Source organism: Nannospalax galili, unplaced genomic scaffold (assembly GCF_000622305.1).
Source record: "Nannospalax galili isolate Female #2095 unplaced genomic scaffold, S.galili_v1.0 scaffold540, whole genome shotgun sequence".
NCBI classification, from domain to species: Eukaryota; Metazoa; Chordata; class Mammalia; order Rodentia; family Spalacidae; genus Nannospalax; species Nannospalax galili.
The window spans coordinates 2741931-2764175 of record NW_008348613.1 but is presented as its reverse complement, the minus strand read 5'-3'; the positions used below and the strand labels follow the sequence as shown (position 1 = coordinate 2764175).

Sequence of the window (22245 nt, the reverse complement as noted above, 5' to 3'; positions counted from 1 at the left end):
AGAGAGAGAGAGAGAGAGAGAGAGAGAGAGAGAGAGAGAGAGACTGGCACAAAAGCATAACACACATATACATATTGATGTAATACATTTTTAATTTAAAAAGTAAGAAATTTATCATTGAGATATATTAAGCATACCTGAAATTTAAATTCCACCTATATAAGTCTTAGTTGAAATTCATTTATAACTCAGTAAATTTCAGTCTTTCCTATTAAAGTATGTATTTCAGGGAAACAATAAATATAGAATTAAGTGTTTTAAGATGAAATTTATTTAAATCAATGATTACATAGTATATTAGAGTAGTTTAACATCACAAAAGCTGTGACCATTACACATGATTTTTAAATTATATATGATTATTATATATGATATATTATATGATATATTAAACATAATATATCATCGATGTCTATTATTTGGAAAAGGCATTAGTGTATAAAGAATCTGATTTCAAGATAAGTAATTTATCATTTTATTTTAAATATACAATAAATTACACACACATACACACACACACACACACAAACACATACATATGTGGCTGGGCATGGTAGCATACTCCTTTAATCCCAGCACTTGAGAGGCAGAGGCAGGAGGATCTCTATGAGTTCAACATCAGCCTGGTCTATATAGTGAGTTCCAGGACAACTGGGACTACAGGGAGTAATTATATATCACTGATGACATTATATTATTATTAGACTAGCTGCATATTAGGGCAAGATGAAAGTACATTAATCATTATATATTTTCAGATTATATTATGCTATGTATTTTCATATTTATAATACTACATAATTCAAAAGGAAACATTTGACAACATTCCTACCTCTCAGTAAAATTAGGAGTCACAATTTAATCTTATATAAAATTGCGCTACCTAAAAAGAGCTTCTAGGGTCTAGGTTGCAATATGTTTCTTTTTTAAACAAAATTTACTTATTTCCATTTTATGAGTATGAGTGTTTTGCTGCATGCATGTAAGTGTACCATATGCATACAGCACCTGTGCAGTCCAGAAGAGGGCATCAGAGCCTCTGGAACTGGAGTTTAGGATGGCTGTTAGCTACCATGTGGCTTCTGGGAACCAAACCTGGGGCCTTTGCAAGAATAGTTAGTGCTCTTAATGGCTGAGTCATCTCTGTAGCCCCTGCAATTACATTTCTTAGACAACCTTCTGGTGGATTCAAACACTTAAAATTGATGGACAGAAATCCTAGAAATTTCTAGTGCTTTGAAGAGAACCTTAAAGGAGTCAGAGAATTTTCTTTGGGGTCTGTATTTTCACTCATATTTCTAGTCTCTGTAGGCCCCAGCATTATACCAAATGGTAAATATGCCTTATTCTAACTAGTTGAGACAGTAGCTGTTGGTGGAAACAGCAAAATGAGAAAAATGATCACAGTGCAACTGAAAATGCCTGTTGAAGCCACATACTGAGAGTGGAAGGAAAGGGAGATGAAAATTTAAAGAGAAAGCATACGTCTTAAGTGTATCAGTGAAACCAGAAGAAATTTAATTGATTCTTTATGGACAAATAATATTTGACACTTTAAAGTGACCTTGAGGAGGTGATTCATTTAAACTCTCCTGCTCTCAGCTTTTTTCCAAAATGAGATACCCAAGGTATGCTACCCCTAATATATGTCATCTATTGCAGATAAATGCAAAAGAAGGTTCTTTCCATTTAGGAAATACATGATGCCTTCTTTAGAACATTTGAAATAAAGGAATCACAGTTGAAACAAAAAAGCTATCTTCTATTGGGTGCATAAAAAGCAAAAATGCAAATAGTATTTTGATGTTCCTACTCTTTGGAGTAAAAATTTGACACAACAGATTATGGTCTAGGTCATTATTTAAATGAATGAACCTGATGAACCTATTCAGTGGTGAGGCTAAAAATGTGTAGATTGAAGACTGATGAAACATAGGATCAAGTTACAGGAAAAAAAGGCCTTTTAATATCTTGAGTTTTTCTGATTTAAAATCTACACATAAAAACTTAAAATATTTAACCGGACAGAATAACATGGAAATTAGCTAAATTTTAATAAAGTTACCACCAAGCTGAAATCAGCAGTTTAAAAATACCTTAGCTTGCATACCTGAAAAATCTGTCACTAAGAATTGTCTCCATAGTGATGGATCATAACAGTTCTTTCCAAACCCTAATTCTTTGCTCTACCAGGTTATAAAGTTAGAAGCATTTTTATTTTGTTTTATAATTCTCAAACCAAAGACTAATTAATTTGAATTCTGTAGAATTTATTCAACAAATATAACTCAAATATTTGTTTATGATACTAAAGATCCAGTGGGAACCAAAACATTAAATTCTGGTCTGGAATTTATTTCAACATTACCATTCCCACCATTAATACAATAGTCATTAAGTAGCTACTTTATGGCCAGTACTCTACTAGGCTATTGTCTCTAACTCTTCATAACAATAACAAAAACGTATATGATTTTTATTGTAAGCAATGAAAAGGCTAAAGCTTAGAGAACTCCATGATGAGGTGACATGGAAATGCTAGAGATAGTGATAGTATTCAAGATCATATGCTCTTTCTCAATTTGTCACATTCTGCAGTTCTAATTGTTGGGGGTGCAGAGATGAGACTATCTTCAATTGGCTATCTTTATTTTCCTTTCGTGGTGATGAGTATTTCTGAAGACTACAAAGATGGGTCATGCACAAATCCTAATTGGCATGGAAATATAAAATTCAAACTTTAAGGATTTTTTTTTAAAGTTAAAAAGTAATTTATTTGAAAAGGTGATCTACATGGTTTAAAAATCATTGCTTTCAAGACTAAGCCCTTGTTATACTGTTCATGATTAGATAATTAATACTTTTATGTCATTACTTTAAAGATACTGTTTTTAATTAAGAACTGAAGAAATTAAATGCATGCAGTTTGTGACAATTTTATTATAACTTGCAGATGAATGAAGATGTAATGCTTTAAAAAGAATTTTTAGAGTGGCAGATGGAATACATTTGAACTGGTTTACTATTTGAATCATATGCCTCCGTACAGTGAAATGAGCTTTGAATTACTGTAGAAATAGAGCCCAAATATATGCCCTCACCTCTCTCTCTTGCGGGTGTGGAGGTCCTTTTTCATGCCTTTGTTTCATCCCACATGGACTAGCATGCCCCTTTTGTTGGCCTCCCAGTCCCTGCACGCATAATTAACAGACTTAAGCTGGCACATCATGCTCCCACCAGGCACCAAAGGGAGAGCATGCACATAACTAGACTCAGCACATGTAAGCATTGTCCCAAAGATGCTAACAGCTTCAAGGAACTGACAACTCTCTTCAGCACTGTAATTCAGGTTACTTCATCACATTGCCACCCATCCCATTGCCTCCCACTGAGTCACTGGGATTTATCAAAATACTATCTCTAAGTTATTACTATTTCAGTCACTCAGATAAAGTGAATTGTTTAACATTCTTATTTTTTATGAACATTGAAACTTCTCTGTTCTATTCAATTGTTACTTTGTCATAGCTTATAACAGCACACAAGTGAGGTCTGGAATGTATTAACCAAAATCATGTTATTTTCACTAACTCATTATTTTCTTGGTGTATATTTAAACAAATTATTTCATTTAGACCATCTCTAACCAAATGTATCTCTCAACACAATCAGTTCTTAATATGTTTTTATTCAAAATCCTGCTGTTTTACCTTCTAGGGATTCCTTACAATGAGTTCCTCAAAATACAACAATGCTAAAGCTTTACGTCATTTATTTCTCTGCCATTAAAGGGAAAATAATTTTGAGAGGAAAAAGCTAACAAATATTTTTAAACAATATATTAAGCTTCCTAAGAAGTCTAGTTATTCCTTTTATTGCCATATGAAGTGTTTGGATCCAAAAGATTTTTCATAAAACTTAGACATTTGTTTCCTCCAATAGGCAAGACATTCCCTGTGAACTGAATGCTAACATTTTCTACAATTTCAAGACATTCCCTGTGAACTGAATGCTAACATTTTCTCCAACAATTTCAAGACATTCCCTGTGAACTGAATGCTAACATTTTCTCCAACAATTTCAAGACATTCCCTGTGAACTGAATGCTAACATTTTCTCCAACAATTTCAAGACATTCCCTGTGAACTGAATGCTAACATTTTCTCCAACAATTTCAAGCTTCCGTTAAGAATCCAGGAAAAAAGGCATGCAAAAACTTGCATCAACACCTCTTAAAAATAGGTAGTCATTTAGCAGTTTACTTAGATGGAGGAGAGAAAAGCTTACCTTGCTAAAGTCAACAGTGCTGTTTTCTCTGCTAACATCATTTTTAGTCTCAACACAGGCTGGAGTAGACTGAGGAGAAGCAACCTGACCTGCTAAAAGAGATTGTTATTACAGAACATAAACAATTAGTTACATAGTTCTAGACTTAGTGAGTGAAATATGAGCTTCAGTTTAACTAAACTAAGTAGGATTTTTAATGAGCATATGATGTTAAGCATGAGAGATCAATATAAATAGATCTACATCAACCAAAAACTTATCAACTACAGATAGAAATGGGAGAAATCAATCAAGAATTTTAAAATGACTTCTCAGTTTAGAACTCTAAATGATTATTCTCTCTGAAGAAATGATGCCTAAAATTAAATTTAATGATAATCTATAAAGTTCATTAATTTCTAAATATCAATCAAAATGAATATCATATATGAAAAAGAAACACAAATCTCGAGCTCTTACTGAAAAAAAATTTAAATGAAAATATGCAGAATAACTATCTGATCAGTACTCGGTGTTTTTTTTTTAAGGCTCTGTTACATCTAAAATCAAAATCAGTAAGTTCTTTAGCAATAATATTTAAAGATATCTATGGTAGGAGCTCATTAGAAACATATGTGGTTTCCTGCTGTGACTATTCAATTATGTAAGCACACTGATATTCATCTCCTATCTGAGAAAGATCAATAAACTTGAGTTGCATTTGTTTTCCATGAACACTAGTGAAAAATTGTGCAGCTTCTTCCACTGTATGGAAGATGAGTTATCTATCGGGATGGCAGAGCTTGGAATGTGACAATGGCTAAAATATATTAAATTCCATCATCTGGAAGAGTCTTTGCAATCAAATCATCTGTTATCAGTCCCTAGTTAGCAGTTAAATGATAATTTCCCCAGTTTGCTTGATTCCAGATATGTTTCCATTCTTGCCCCATCTTTAGCTATTACTTTTGCTGTGACATGGGTAATGACAACTCAACTTTGATGCCTTCACCACATGCATGTTCTTACCTCACTGACTTCAAAAACCCATTTTTACTTTCAATGATCTCAAATGACAGATAAACTCTCTGTGCCTAACTTTTCCATGTGCTGAAATTATACTTTTATTCAGAATTTGCCTTTATTTTTATTCTAATTGTTGCAACTATTAACTTCTCTAAAGTTTGATAATATTTATGAGAAAAAGTTTCTTCAAATTCTCCCTGAAAGCTGTTATTCTTTTGTTACTTGGAAATCACTAAGTATGAGTAAAAAATTATTCATTTTAAACACTAGTACAATTTTACTGTTTAGACTTGTGAGCCTCTCAATCAGTGATCATCTATTAATAGACATTTTCTGAATTACAATTAGAAATAATAGATTTTTTGGCACCTGTGTATGGATATAGTAGTAGAGGTGAAAAATATTACCATTGAAATCTACCTGATGACTTTATATCCATATACAGGTGCCAAGGATCCGAGTGCAACCAACCACGACTAGTAATAATCAGATACATACAGATTAGAGACACATGCACCAACATCTAAGTGTTATTAGCAAAAACAATGAGTATTTCTGTAAGAAACAGTATAATTTAAAATGAAAGGGAGATCTTTTTTAAAGGTTAAAAGCTCATTTAATTTTATGTCTTACGGGGTTTACACTGAGTTCAATATGGCATAACTGTATTAATTCAACTGTGAACCTAAAAATTTTATAGCCACTTTTGAAAAAGATGTGTCTTTGCTCTGGAAATTGTTATTGGGTATGTTAAAGCTGTATAGAAATGCTTCTTCTAAAAAACAAAAAAAAATTAAAATTAAAAATAATAGATTTAATATTCTTGAATTTAAATATTTTTCTGCTTTCACTAAACAGCAAAATAATATATCTGATGAAGATAAAAACAAAATGGCTTTTTGCCAGGTGTGGTGGTGCACGCCTTTAATCCCAGCACTTGGGAGGCAGAGGCAGGCGGATCTCTGTGAGTTCAAGGCCACCCTGGTCTACATAGTGAGTTCCAAGATAGCTGGGGCTACAGAGAGACCCTGTCTCAAAAAGACCATTAAAAAAAAAAAAAAAGACTTTTTAAAGCCAATTCATCTCAAACCATATTCACAAGTTCTAATTTTAGGATACATATTTCTAGGAAGTTTACAGCCTTCAGAGGAATATTAGACAAGCTCTGTGAAGCCTTTTGATTCTCCCATCTCTAACTGCAATGAACAGCTATGACCGTGGACTGTTCATTAGCAGCCATTCAATGGACCATTCTCAAAATAATAATTGTAATCTTTAAAAATCTTTTACATAATGCAGTTGTGCTACTAAGAGATGTCTTCAATCACCAGTTTCACAACATTTCTCCATATTTTCATGAGTTAGAACATTAGATATATTTAAATGTAAATTTATTGAATGTTCTATAGAATTGAGTGGCAAAACAACATAGAATAATAAATAAGCATATTTCTGCTTTCTTAAAATAATTTACTTCATATAGTATGAAACTACATGGAAGGCCAATTAGTTAATTCTGTATTACAACATAGAAAGTGTGAAAGGTATCATAGAAGCAGTGTAGGTATCATTAAAGAATTAAACTAAAAAAATGGTTTAGGTAATTTAGGTGATTCCAATTCATAATCAATTTTTAAGAGATTTAATCAAATAAAAATATGCTAGAAGTTAAAATTTGAAAATGACTGGTTTTTATTTTCACTTTTATGTTTTAGGAAGAATATTTCATAAGTTACCTTCAGATCATGAACTATATTTAAACACTAGCACTGATATTTCATCTTGTAAATAATTGTGATCATCAAATGTGCTGATACTATGTGACAACTGTAATAAGTAATGTACTTCAAGATTTATTGTCTATGTTATTCCTGTTTTAAGATGAAAAAATAATAAAATACTGTGTTATAAAGCTGATAAACAGAGAGCGATTATTTACTAATCAAGAAGGATATTCTCTAAATATTTTAAGTGATATTGAGAATGACCTAGTTTTGAGTATTAAACAGGAAACATACTGGATATCAGTAAGACCCTTGCTATTTCTGGAGTATAGACCTGCCCAGAGAATGACTACTAATGCAGGGGGCAAAGCACAAACATACAAAATCCTATGATGTGGGTATAGAAACCACAAGTATTCTGTGTCTTTTCGATTTTAGACTAATAGTTAAATATATTTGTCACACGAAAAGCCTTTCAAAGTTTAAATAGCATTTAAACTCTTAGTGTTACTACTAAAAGATTACTTAGTATACTTTAAATTATTAAAGTGAAATAATGCATATTAAGCAGTTTTGTGGGTTTTTAAATTGTGCTGTTTTGTGTTTTGTTTTTACTTGTTTTATTTTGTTTTTGAGACAGGGTCTCCCTGTTGCTATAGTTGACTTGGAACTCACTATGTAAACCAGGCTGGCCTCAGTCTCACAGAAATCTGCCTGTCTCAGCCTCTGTGTGCTGGGACTAAAGGTATGCACCACACCCAGCTACATTAAGCAGTTTTGACAACTTAGCAGGGTACTGAAAACAGTGCAGGTATCATTAAAGAATTAAACTAAAAAAATGGTTTAAGTAATTTAGGAAAAATACAAGCCCTTAAATGAAGCTCAGTTTTTTTTACCATATACCGAAAAATATTCAAAACTGTAATTCACATATGGTTATAGTCCACAGGATTACTAGAAACCTCATATAGAAAAATGTTATTCCTAATCGTATTGTCAATTATAATATTTGCCTAGAATTTTACTTCATTAAACTATTACCAACATTTAGAAGATGTTCATTGTCTTAGAGTCCAAAATGAATTTCATGAACTCAAAGGCTATTACATAAAATGAATATACACATTTGGGAATTGAAAGGGCATACTTAATCAACTGCTGATGTCTATGGGAATAGTATTTCACAGAATGACAATTATAGTCATGGTAACTGTTTTCTAATAGCATAGCAAAGAATTTGTAAGGATATTTTCTTTCCAAAGAAAAACTAGTACAAACTTAGAAATTAGTACTCTTGTATATGTGGAAACTTTGTGAGTGCTATTTGTGACAACTTTTGTAATCACTAAGATACAGAGCTTGCAAACAAAAAGATTTTTGCCACTTTCTCTCCACTGCTCTTCACTTTGTGCACTGATCGCTGCCCCTGTTAAAATAGCATATAATTGACAGTCATTTTGAAGTTCGTTTGTCTTTGTTTTATAATATCTAAATAATTTTAAGACATGAAACTACCATAAAGAAATGCCTTTTAATTCAATAATCTTATTTTATTTAGTGTAAATTATTGAAAACCTCATGAAAGTTGATATCATTAATTCTAACTGCTGTCTGTCACAAATTTAAATGTAAATATTTGAGAAATCTAACATCATCCTCCTATTTACCATACACGCTAATTCCAGGCCCATTGAGTCTCAGTTTTTTTATTTTAGTTTAGTTTTAAAAATTTAATGTATTTAATATATTATTAATTAATGTGTATATTATGTATCATTTATATTATCGTTTGATTTTCTTTGAATCATATTTGAGCTTTTACATATAGTTCTATCCCATCAGCAAACTGTATGCATAAGTATTGTAAAATATAAATTTAAAATTTTTTATTTAGCATAATTCAAATCAATAGAATAGTTTATTACCTAAGTATATCATTATTTGCTACCGCTTAATCCAATGTAAATCATATGTAGTAGAAGGAAACTGGGATGAAGACATGGAAGTACAGTGCTATTTTCCTAGAGTCCAAGCTGGTTTACACTACCTCAGAACCTTCAACGCATTTAGAGTACCCAAAGAGTAGGAGATGAGGGAGGTACAGAGATGAGATGAGCCTGTTAGAGACAGACACAAGACAGAGCAAAATAAAGAAATACAGAGATGAATGACAAAGTTACATACATGTGTAACAGTACATTTATTTATGGAAATAGAAAACATGGAGAAAGAGAGATAAATATTTAGAAAATGTTGATTAGGTGAGTTACACTTCGAAAACAGAAAAAAATATGCATGTAATTAAACTTAGAGAAATTTCTGTATGCTTTAAAATAAATACTATAAAATTTAACAAAGTTAAACACATCATCTTAGAAATATGTTTGCTCTTAAGATGTAGTCAGTTTTCCAAAGCTCAATGACAATACAGTCTCTAAACAGAGATATCAATTGTGTCCACAATCAATAAAATTTTAATATCTTGCAACAGTGAAAAACAATGTTTAAGTTCTTTAATCTATATGAATCTCTTAATATACTTTCTCTCAAGAAATTCTAAGAGGTAATAGTCTAGCTTTATCTTTATTTCAGAGTAGATTATTATGATGAATAAGTAATACACACTCTTATTTATAACAGTTTTATAAAACAGAAAAACAAATTTCTAAACACATAAAGACATCATGCATCTGCTATAAAAATAGAGCATTAAAACAGAACTAATTTGAAGACAATAAACTAGGTTTCAAAACCCACAGAAGAAGATCATTCATAATAAATATGTGTATATTGCACTAAAGACTGCAATCTATGCAGGTAAAAGAGTCAATACATATCCCATCCTTCCAAATCTAAATGTTCTATATTATGCATGGCTTTGAACAGTAAATTATGGAGTCTCTGTTCTGTTACCCCTTTTGTGATTTTAAATAAAAATCATACCTGAAAAATAGTCTAATTAGGAAAGAAAAGAATATGTGAGGAAAAGGAACAGAGTGAGGGACAGGACAGAACAAAGGTTCCTACACAAGGAAATCAAGAATCCCAAATTATTAGCCAAAACATATAATCAGGAGAGAAATAACACTGTATAAGAGATTTGTAATCCAAAGGTTTCAATATATAAACGAATACATGACCTAAATGATAACTAAGAGGAAAAATTTATTTTGGTTTCTAAGTCACTCAACCAAACACAATTTCTTTGAAAAGCATTTTAGATTCAAGAAATTAGTTGAATATTTTAGATATTATTTTCACTACATTTTCAGGGTTCTAATATCAAAGTAAATATTATTTTCTATTATTTTTGCCATTGTTTTGCCAAATGTAACTGTCACTTTTTATTGAAACATCAGAATCAGTCATTTAATTCTCACAGTTTTGATGCTTAATGAAAAGTGAAAGTTAAACACAGCATGGTGGCATTAAAAATGCATGGTGAATCCATAGCATCTCGCATTTTAGCCCTGAGAAGAATGTGCAGAATACCAAAACACAAATATATGGGTGCGTGTGTGCATGTGTGCATGTGTGCGTGTGTGTGTGTGTGTGTGTGTGTGTGTGTGTATAAACCAGTGTATTCAGAGGTGAAATGGACAAATGATCATAAACTACTATGAAAAAAAATAAATAGAAGGTATGGGCTGGGAAAAGAGAAGAGAAAGAAAATACACTATTTTGCTCATGTAATCTATAAAACATGGATTATCCACATTTGAAGTGTATTGTCTCGAAGTTTAACCCTTAGGAATACAACCAAGGTAACATAGTCAAGGAAGTGTTCAATTAAAAACATAGACCTTCTTCTACTTATTTTTTTAAAATATTTTATTATTTTTATTTTATGTGTCTGAATGTATTCCTTGCATGTATGTAAGTGCACCATGTCATGAAATGCCCATGGAGGTCAGAAGAGGGCGTCAGACCCCCTTGGAACTGAAGTTACCAACACTTGTTAGTCTCCATGTGGGTGCTGGGAATTGAACCTGGGTCCTTTACAAGAGCAGCCAGTGCTCTAAACCACTGAGCCATCTCTCCAGCGCCAGTCTACTTGTTTTTTAAAGATTTATTTATGTATCATTTGATTTTTTATAGCATTTCAATTGTTTTGACCCAAAGCAAAAGCATTATTAAACAAGGGGAGAGAACTTATTTTTATCTCTATGCTTTTAAAAGAAAACACTCTGTTTTCAAGTTTCTAGAAAATACCCCACTCTATTCAATTCCAGTTCTATAGTCTTAAAAGTCAGTCTTTCTGGGTGAAGTATTTTGCTGAAAATTTTTTTTAGAATAGAGACTATTACATTTACTCTATTGGGTGTTTTAAAATTCCACTACACCTCCTTATATTTTTATACCAAACAAATTCTCTACTTCATGTTTTAAAACAATGACCAATCTGTATTTATGCTATGAATTTAAATTTGTTTGTTTACCTAGAGTTTGTCAGTTTATAGAGTTCATAAGTAGATTGAGCGCCTTAGCAGTAAAGGTCTTTCGCACTTTCTTCACTTGTGGGTAGGAGAGTTATTTCTAAATCAATGAAGTCTATACCTATTTTCAGAATTCTCAGCACACATAATTATGTAAAGTGTGCGAGGAAGCAAAACAGAGTTATAAGGAGGTGTTATAAGCCTAGGCTTAGAAAACTGCTGCTGACAGCATACTATGCAACAATATTTAATTGGATATATGAATCTTATTACAAGTGTTTCCAAGGCTTTATTACCCTAACACATGCCCTGAAAAGATTTGTATGTGTTCATATAAAGGTAACAGAATCATTCAGATCTTAGTTTTTAGAAAAACTAAGCCAATTTGTAAATGAGATAAAAAGCACATTCTCCTTGAACCTTATATGCACATGTATTTGTACACAGACTTGTGATTCACAGCTATAATTCCATAGCTATTACTCTGTGATCTCTTCTAAACTTAACTTAAGCTTAAAGCACTAACAATAAGTCTAGGTCTGCATATGACAATAAATGATCAGTTCAGTAAATTCCATGCCTTCTTCCTTCCAAAAGTGCAATGAAAACTTTGAAAAGTAAACACTATTCCCAATAAAAATTAAACATTATAGCAATTTCACTATCCAAGATCATTACCTCTTTGAAGAAACATGTGTCTTTCTTATGTATTTTATTATTTGATTTCCAATAAGAGTAATGAAATGGACCAAATCCTTATATGTGAGCACATATCTAGATAGAACTGCAGGAACCAGAATAACGGAAAGGAACCAGGGAGGTAAAGGCAAAGAAAGAACCTGAGAGAGAACAGTAGGAGGCAGGTATTACTAAGGGAGAAATGGAAAAAAATGGGACTATTTAAATGGGAGGGGTATACAAGGAACCTTTGGGATAAAGGGAAAGAAAGCTCAAAAGAAGTGAGACCATAGGAGACTGGCTAAATTATCAAGGGCGAAATGGGGAAAATGGGGACACTTTTAATGGGGACACCATGGTGGAAGGGTTAGACACGGAGAGAGAGAGGAGAGCTAAGCAATCCCTAGCTAGTTTTAAAAAACTAGAGGGAATCATATTAGTCCAACTACCTAAGGACAAATTACACATACAGTATCTCTGCATGAGTCGAAGTGTATAGCTAAAGGTTATGTGCAAAACACTACAAGAAACAGTGCCAGACAGGAGACATCTTCCTTTGAATTGTTGGCTAGGGTGGTTAGAGAGACCCCCCAAATTACTTAGTCTACTGCCACAGCCCTTGATTGCCTCACAGAGCTTGAAGATAAGACCGTACTGCTGAAGACAGAACATACTTTGGACACAAGATTTGGAGCAATGGACCTGGAACTGACCTGGAAGCCACTTCCCCTGAAGGCTAGCTATCATAGCTTTGGAGAGCACTATGAAGGTGCCAAGGGAAAACATCAATCGATGGTCCAACACCAGCTTCAAGACCAAATAACTATATCAATGGCTGGCACAGCAATTAACATTGGTGCAGCAATAGCACTTTTATCTTGGGGCTAATCAGCAGTGACCTAATTAGAGTAAAAGCCCACTCAATGGGAGGAAACTCAAGGGTGGTACTGTAAACAAAACCAATTACACATGGCTTTCTTATAGAAAACCCAAAGACTGTCACATCCCTAGACTAATTTCTTACTATGTGCAAAATATGTATTCTTATATTTACAGATAAATATCTCAGTCACCACTCATCAAAGAAGCTTCTTTTGCACCAGGCGGAGACTATTACCAAGTACCATAAGTGATCACACACAGACATTATCTATGAATTGTGAAGGCCTAAGTGACACATCTTAATGCGACCTCTACACTTAAGGTTCACAGAACATAGAACAGGGGTAACGAGATCACTAATACATCTCTCAGTTCTCATTAATGAAACTCACTCATGCAACAGAGGACCAGGAACATAAAAGGTCACAAATGGCCAAAGCATAGAGATTAAGAGTTTGCAGAACGCTGGTCCTTGGAGAAAACTCCCATATTAAACTTTACCCACCCAGGGCTCAGGGACCACTGCAGAAAAGTTGTAAGAGTCAGGGAGGAGATGCATAACCATATGGAAACAGAGTCCTACAAGCTCCTGGGATCTCACTCATATGAATCTACAGTAATGGTGTCAGCATACAGAAGTCCCGTGCAAGCTCAAGCAGACAAAAACCCAGCATAGAACTAGGAAAATGGACAGCAGACCCCAATTTTAGCTGAAGAAATATTGACAACTGATTACTTCTGGGTGAGGAAGAGCTGATCTTCTTAAAATGAGGGACTGTAGATAGACTGACTAGACCTCAGTAGATGAACTTGCACTGAGGAACATCTGGGGACACTCACATGACACAATAGGCCTTAACACAAATGACAGAATGTATGAATTAATTCCAGTTGGAGGGATATGGGAGGGCACCAGTGGGGCTGGAAGTAGAAAAATGATTAAGACTGATTGAGATGTTCTGTATGAAATACGCAAAAATTCAATAAAAATATTTTTTTTAAAAAAGAGTAATAATGAAATGAAGACTGAAGTTTAATTATCCAAAAGATCCCAAAGGAGTGGGTAGATATTAGAACATGGGTATATTTTAATAAGGTTTTTAGAATCAAATAAACTTGTCAAAATTATTAACAATCTAGCTTTGTTTTCTTAGCATTGCCCAAATAAATAAGTATTTGCATTATAAAAATAATACCACCAAAAACACATGTTTTTTTTTCCTTCTCTTCCCCATTCTCCTCCTCCAGGAAGCTGCCAAGATTTACAGCTTGCCTGTTCTGAGGTTTCTCTTTTAAATTCTAGTAAAATTGTCCTCAAGCCTCCTTTTGGAAAGAAAAAAAGATACATTTATGTCTCTCATATTACAAAATCTTCAGTTTCCATTTATATGTATTATGTATTTTAAATCAAAATGTTTAAAATAGGAATTTACTTAAACGTATTTTTCTCTTATAGTGAGCTATACATTCTCAGAGTAGTCAGTGGAACCTACAAATATAAACTGATGTATGCCATAACATGCTCATAACATTTTTAGGGAACTTTCCTTGTTATGATTAGTGTATTCTATATAACAACAATGATCTATCGTTAGTCAATTATAGGCTATTGTATTCCAGTTTTGTGTATTAGCTTTATCAGAAATTTAAAAACAAAAATTCTAAGAACAGATGCCTCTGTTAGCTTTAAAATGTGTAAAAAAAACTGGAGATATCTTCTCATAAAGGTATATAATCAATATGGGAAGGTAAACTACACAACAGAGAAATTAGAGTACACAGAGTATAGCAGAATAGTCCCCAGAGTTAGAAAGTCTTCCTGGATAACCAGTTACAGTGCTTTTCAATTAAAAATGTACCTCTGTCATATTTATAAATATAAAATAAATATTTTAAAACTAATTTTTCCATTAGGAACATATTACTCAACATTAAGTCCTATACTCAGACAAAATTGTGCCTATTCTTTAAAGTATTTCTTCTATATTTGCTTTTGTGTATTTGATTTAGCATGAAAACTGGTGAAAATTCCCATACAATACACAGTCTAAAATAAATCCATTTTCACTTACTTGTATGTAAAGTATTTCTGAAGCTTTTGAAAAGACAATAATATAAATAGTCTGTTCTGTTAAGACATGTATTGTGCTCAATCTGCTTTTCTAATAAAGCACTGAAGCATTTTCATTAATTTGACTTTTATTTATTTATTTAATCAGGATTTCATGTCCCAGGCTGATCTTGAACTCTGTATGTAGCTGAGATTAACCTTGAACTTATGATACTACTGTCTCCACCTCCTAAATTATTGTATTATAGGCATGCACCCAGTTTATGAAGGTACTGGCATCAAACCCAGGGTATTGTGCATGCCAGACAAGCACTCTACCAACTAAGCCACATCCTCGGCCATTGTTTTTTGTCCTTTAGAATGGAAAACATTTGAAGTTGATAGAAGAGTAACAAATTCATATTATCTTCATGGTAACTTCATTTTCCTTTGTGAAACTACAAGAATAAGAGAGTCCTAAGCACTTCACTAGTAAATGATGAAAAGCTGAAAGAGATTCAAGGAAGAAACAAAGAGTATAGTGTTTCTAGAAAATAATAATGGTCAACTATGCTGTTGTATAAACATGGTGAGGAGGCTCCTTAGATATCCCAATGCTACACTGAAAACAGTAATGAGCTCAAGAGCAGGAAACAGGCTTAATCTCCGTGGAGCCACAAGCAGTGCTCTGGTGGACCTTTTCAATCAATTATATCTAATGAAATTTGCTAATTATGAGGAAAATGAAACATACTTTTTTTCCACAAACAATAAATGGTGATCATTACTTGGTTAAGTTCGAAGACCACCTACAACATAAATCAGAGCATTGCATTATTATCTAAGCTATGAGGCAGAGGCTAGGACTTTGGGTAAGATGCAAGACATGCTCCATTTATATCTGCTATGTTTGAATCCATAAGCTTTCATTAAATATGGTTTATTTGTACTCTTTCATGAACCTTTCTAGAAACAAGTTCTTTGTTAAAAGTCCTACAAGCTGACAATGAAAAACAGAGTATTATTTAGTATAAACATACAAAAAGAAACAATTGTAATGAAAAAATATGAATTTCAATAAAACATTTTCAAATAAAATGTTTTCAATATTCAGAAGTAATTTTATATTTCATGGACCTATAGTAGATATAGAAGAGCACTTACCATTTTTATCCATGGAATTTGGTTCTGATTGTTTCTTGCCAATATCAGCAAAAGATCGGACAATGGGAATCCTGTTGGTGAGTTTTTTCTGATTCTGGTGATGATGCTGTTTCATCAGTGCCTCGTGGACCCTGTGACGTATGTCTTCATTCAGCTGACCTGAGCTGATTTGCTGGTCAAGGACCATATCTGATGCGGGATGGAAGAAGAATATGAGGAGCACAGCTTTCCTGTCCTACAAATTTTAGCAGTGAACTGCTGAATCTAAAAATGTATACACCAAATGTTATTCATATTAAAATAGGAATGAACTCCTTTGAAAACCTCTAAATGTGTTGTTTACCTTTTCTAGAATGTCTACATAGGAAACATGCAAGTTTTCATTATAAACCACTTAATTTAAAACAATTCTTAATTTTTTACAAAGACACTGAATAATATTGAGGAAAAAGTTATGTTATTCATTATTCACCATAATGGAAAAGAATATTTATGAGGTTAGCATCAAAATAATTCAGATGTTTAGAACTAAAAAATGGTCATAAATTTACACACACATGCACACACACACACACACACACACAAATATATGTATGTGAAATTCTCTCTACACAGCTCAGGTTACTTTCAAACTTACACCTCAAACTTCTAAGTCACCCAAGAGCTCAAAGTACACATGTGCACTATGATACCTGGGTTTATACTTATATTTTAATATTGTTTTCACCCACTTTCTAATAGAAAACAATTTTCTTGTTTCCTCCAAGTAAACCAAGGAGCCAAAGGAGACATAGCCAGCTACCTGCTTGCCTGTATTTAGGAAGCAAACATTCTATAATTTGTCATAAAGTCATCCCTTTCTCAATCTGATTCTTGAGAATGTGGTTAAATAACAAATAATATAACTGCAAAACATAGAAAGCAAGATTTCAGAAGACCATTAACTAAGTAAATTGATATTTGTTATACATAGAATCAAGAATGTTAGTAAGTAGATAGGTAGGGAAATTTGAAGTCTAAATTTGAATATCACTTCAATGGACCTCAGCATAATTAGTTTGCTTTCAGAATATAAATATTAGCTCTCATTAGCTTTTTAAAGTGCAGTGTATATAAAGCAGGTCACAATGAACTACATCCTGCTACCATAAGTACACCGAAGGCTTCAGTATTAGCAAACTTTTCCCTTATAAACTTGGATTTCTTTCAGTAGAAAAAGGAAATGGACTAAGGAGACAGACTTGATCCACTCTACAACATTCTAGTTATGTGATCTTACAAAGTTTAATAATAATGATACTGTTACCTGAAAGGTAGAAGTAATATCTATTTCATATGTTGACCAGTGACCTAAGGCCCCTAAGGCACTGACTGGTGTATTGAAGCTGTCAGTAAGTAATTTCCCAGTAGAAATTTTTCTTTGCAATTTCTATTAACAAGGGTATGGGTCTCTGTTTGAAATTTGTGTTGGGTTCAATACACTCATAGTTTATAATAGTAACAAGTAGAAACAAAATTGGGTTTATCAATAATACAAAATACAAATCACACTAGCTAAATTGATTCATTTGATTGGCTCGAAGAACAGAAAAATCAAAGTTAGGATGGCTTTAGTTCCTTTTTCTGTGATGCTATTGGATTCCTCTTTTCTAGGTGTATATTTTAAACTCAAGCTAATTTTCTTTATGGGTATAAGGTGGCTGTCAGCAGCAATAAGAAAATAAATACCCTTGTCCATATCCAGGATGAAGTAGGCTAGCTCTTTTCACTTTATCTTTAAAACAGGGTTGTCTTTACCTGGCCAGGAAAATTCATCTGACTGATATGAACCAACCACTGTTGATGAAAAACAGATTCATATAACTGTCCTGGAAAGATCAAGAATTTCTCTTCATTATAAATTCTCTAAACCAGAGGTAGCCAATTCTTTTAATAAGTGATTTCTTTCACAACTGCTCAAATCTGCCTTATACAAAAGCAGACACAGCAACATGTACACAGAGGAGCATGTGCTCCATTTAAACATTTTAAAAACACTGAAATTTGAATTTCAAATAATTTCTACATTATAAAAATTTTCTTTTTATTATTTTCAACCATGTAAAATGTAGTCCACATTTTACAATATTTGGCAGTATTACAGCCAAGACTGTAATACTAGAGAGCAGGCCACATTCAAATAAGGAGTACAACTTGCTCTGTCAGTTTCTGATAACAATGGAAAGAAGCAAAACAAATATTTGGAAGTTAGCAATAATTTATGTGTAGAATATCTAGAAGTCAGTCACTAAATTATCTAAATGTCTCATTCAATTCTGGAAGTATGGCATGAAGATGAAATTTAAATTTATATTTCAGTTCTTTAGAGATCAGTATGTATGACATCTCTGAATTAAAATGAAATAAAGGAGTGAAAAATTGTCAACACATATGACATCTCTCTGAAAAACTGCTGGGATGGACAATGTATATAAAATGTATTTTATACATCATAATAGAAGTTATAAACTAAGTAATACACCAATATGACATCATTATAAGGAAGGTCCAGTAATAAGATATTATATGACTCCCCTCTTCAGTATTTCAAATCTTTATTTCCAAGTAGTTACATAGGAGAAAGCAAATATTTTTTTAAATGTTCATCTGTTCACTAGTCACTTAAAATATTCAGTCTATGCCTCTATGGCATAACAGCATTATAGAATGTAATAACGAACTGGAAAAGTTAATCTTCTTGCTTAAGAATATAAAATACTGATGTGAGATTTAAGATCCAAAGGGAATATGATTCATTAATCACTTACATTGTTCCCTTCACCACAATAATATGTTTCAGTATTAACTTGAAAAGTAAGAAAGGATAATGAACCATAATAGTTTTAGGCCCAGAGTCAAGTTCTGAAATCTCAGCAGACTATGATGCCTGAGTAATACAGTTCAGCCTGCCAAAGTCCAATTTCAGGATCTTGTTAGGAAGCAAGAAGGAAAAAGATAAATAGAACACACTATTCTGATGTTAAACAGATGCTACAAAACCTAGTGGTGCTTGTGCAAAAAGGTTTCAAAACTGAAGAATCATTTTTCATTGTAATTAGTTAATTACTTTAGCATAATCAATCTATCTTGAGTACTAAACCCCATGAGAGGTCATGAGTTTTTACAAAAACTATATAAATCTCTGAATCTTTCAAAATTGTCATACAAATACCTTGAAAATTCATTTCTTGAACTTTCAAACACACAGAGGCAGGAATGGGCAATGAAGTTCTAAATTTTGCTTGGTTGCCAGCACTAGCAGCATTGTGGGTACTAAAAACACAAAGTACTATAGAGTAGTTACTTTCCAGACTAAAGATTATCATAAAATTATCCTGTTTTTAAAGATATATTTGTACCTCCAAGTCTTTACATTGCATTCAGTGGTACAAACTATTGGTTTACCCTTCAGTGAAAGATGTTAAATAACAAAAGTTGTTTAAATGAGTTGTGAGCTATGACTGATAATTTGTCCAGGATACTAACTTTAACTTGGTTTTAATTTCTTCCTAACTCTCATTGACAGAATCAGGGTAAAGTATTCACACTTCAAAGAGAATATTTCCATTTTTAATCTTTATAATGCTGAATTTTAAAGAGATTAGCATAGACCATAAATTGTCTATAATGTATATGAATATAATTAGGAAACACTTTCAACATGATTAATTTCTACATCAGAATAAATCATGGAAAAAACTGTGGCTAGAGATTTTTGGACTTGAAAAGGTTAAGAAATATTTTGTGGGATAAAGTTTAGATTTATTAAGTTCCCTGAAACACAGGCAAATAGATATATTTTGAATTAACTTCACACAAAAGAAAATCCTACCTTAATTATACCAGAAATTCTTGACAGACCTGCCAGACAAATGGGATTTTCTACTATTAAATCTAACAAAATCTCTTTAAGGAATTATCCGAGTCTGTTAAAAACACATGAAAACACTGATGCAAAATCTTTCATCACTCCAAAACAATATCTAGGTCAGATTCCTCTACAGAGAAATGTCTGGATAACACTAATGCTGCAGATTTTGTAAATTCATGGTTTTGGAGTCCTCAAGGACAAGCTATTAAATATAGCTTTTGGAAAGTTGAAATTACCTATTAATATACATATTTAGTTTGTAACTTCCTAAAATATAGAAATATAATGATAAATAGGCAAGAAAATTTTCTAGGTTTTACATCTTTGTGATCATAAACAAAACTTTATGACTACAAGTTAATATGTCTGTGCCATATGTAGGTGGGTACTAGCAGGGCCCAGAAGATGGTGTCAGATCCTCTGAATCTGAAGTTAAAAGAGGTGCTGAACGTAGGTCCTCTGGAAGAGCAGCCTGTTTTTAAAGGGGGAAAAGAGCCTCCTTCCCACTTTGAAACACTGGTGAGATGACATAATAATGAATATGTACAAACTTTGCAAAGTTTAGAAGACCTAAAAATATAACACGTATATATTTATTAAACAAAATACAGATAATTGTCATAACATGAAAATGGCAATAAATACAAAAAGTAATAGGCTATAAGAAGAAAATATTTTAATGAGATTTAAGTGAAGACTGAAACAATACCTTTTATTTTTTTAAAAAAGTAAGGTTACTCAATAAGAAGGAATCTTTTATTAACTATTGAAAAGTAATATTAGGAAACAAAACACAAATATATGTAAAACCCATATTTTTCTCTGTGATGTTACCTCTAAATTACCATCTACACTGAAAATGGAACATTCAGGTTGGACTACTTCAGAGTCAGAAAGATACACAGACTAATTAGAAAAGAAGAAAGAATACTAAAAGCTATTTTGGGTAGCAGGCTTCCATTGAACTACTTTCACTGTAAGAATAGATTTAGAAAATGTAATTGAAAAACTAGATTTAACACATCTCACCTTTGTATTCTACATGCTCAAACACAAAGAAGGGAGGAGGATAGGGCAAATAAACAGAATTTTAAGCAATAAAATCTATGAAATGAACAGTTTTAGTCAAATTACTAGATTTCCTGATAAGAATACTCTCCTAAGGGAAACATTAGAGACCACATTCTTAAGAAATGTAAAGCCTAGTGAAATCCTAAAAGACATGTCCCAAGGCCAGTGCTGTTAGTCTGAGGAATTTGACAGCTCCATTACACACACCCAGTATAAAATTAATTTGGATTAATTAGTTTTCAAAGATAATGCCATCATTGACTGAATCCAGAGAAACAAACTCCTTCAGGAAAAATCTTTAACCTACTATATACGAGTTTTTTCATGTGTGAAACAAGCTCAACAATAGCAATGCCAAACCCTAACTTGGTTATGAGTATCAAAGAGCTTCCTATCAAAGCCCTGAGTGTCAAACACCCAATCATTTCATTCATGGTTAAAATGTAAAAATGCTAATTGAGTATCTGAAAGATCCCATAATGTAAACTAAAGAAATTTAACTAAATGGCTATAACTCCTACTCTCTTTGGGGATTTGTTGACTTCCAATTTTGACTATTTTCTGTAAGTCTTGACTTAGTACAAACTATCACTGCAGCCCACTTTGTTCTGAAAATTGTGCTATTTAATTGTATAAAATATTTTAGGCTTTAAGTACATAGCCTAAAGAGAACTTAGCTTATAGACGTTATATGAATCTTAGGGGAAGTGGATTATCTTTGCTTGTTTGGGTGTATTTTTGTTTTTAACTTTCACTATAGTTTTGCAAATTTTTGCCTTTATGTTGTGATCAAGGATACCTTTTGATACTTGTGCTCCTTTTCATCCACACTGCAGTGTCTACATGTGTATTAGCACAAAACACCAACATTTTTTTCCAGCATGGTCTGAACATGTAGCCTGGTTTGGTCTTGAATTCATTACCTTCCTGCCTTAGACTCCTGAGTACTGAAATTTCAGGCATATACCACCACAAAACTTCAAAATCATCAATTTTCAAAGTTATCAAATTACTATTAAAATTTTGGCAGTAACAAAT

The 22245-nt window shown here is 32.6% G+C and overlaps 1 protein-coding gene across 1 annotated transcript in view; it reads right to left on the bottom strand.

Annotated features, from left to right (window-relative positions):
- Slc4a10 (solute carrier family 4 member 10) overlaps positions 1-22245 on the bottom strand; it is a gene marked incomplete in the record, with an annotated part of 363623 nt that overhangs the window by 93928 nt on the left and 247450 nt on the right. The window contains 3 exon segments of the mRNA XM_008845753.2: positions 3102-3191; positions 4288-4379; positions 16227-16415. Of these exon segments, the coding sequence (XP_008843975.1) occupies positions 3102-3191; positions 4288-4379; positions 16227-16415 (371 nt within the window).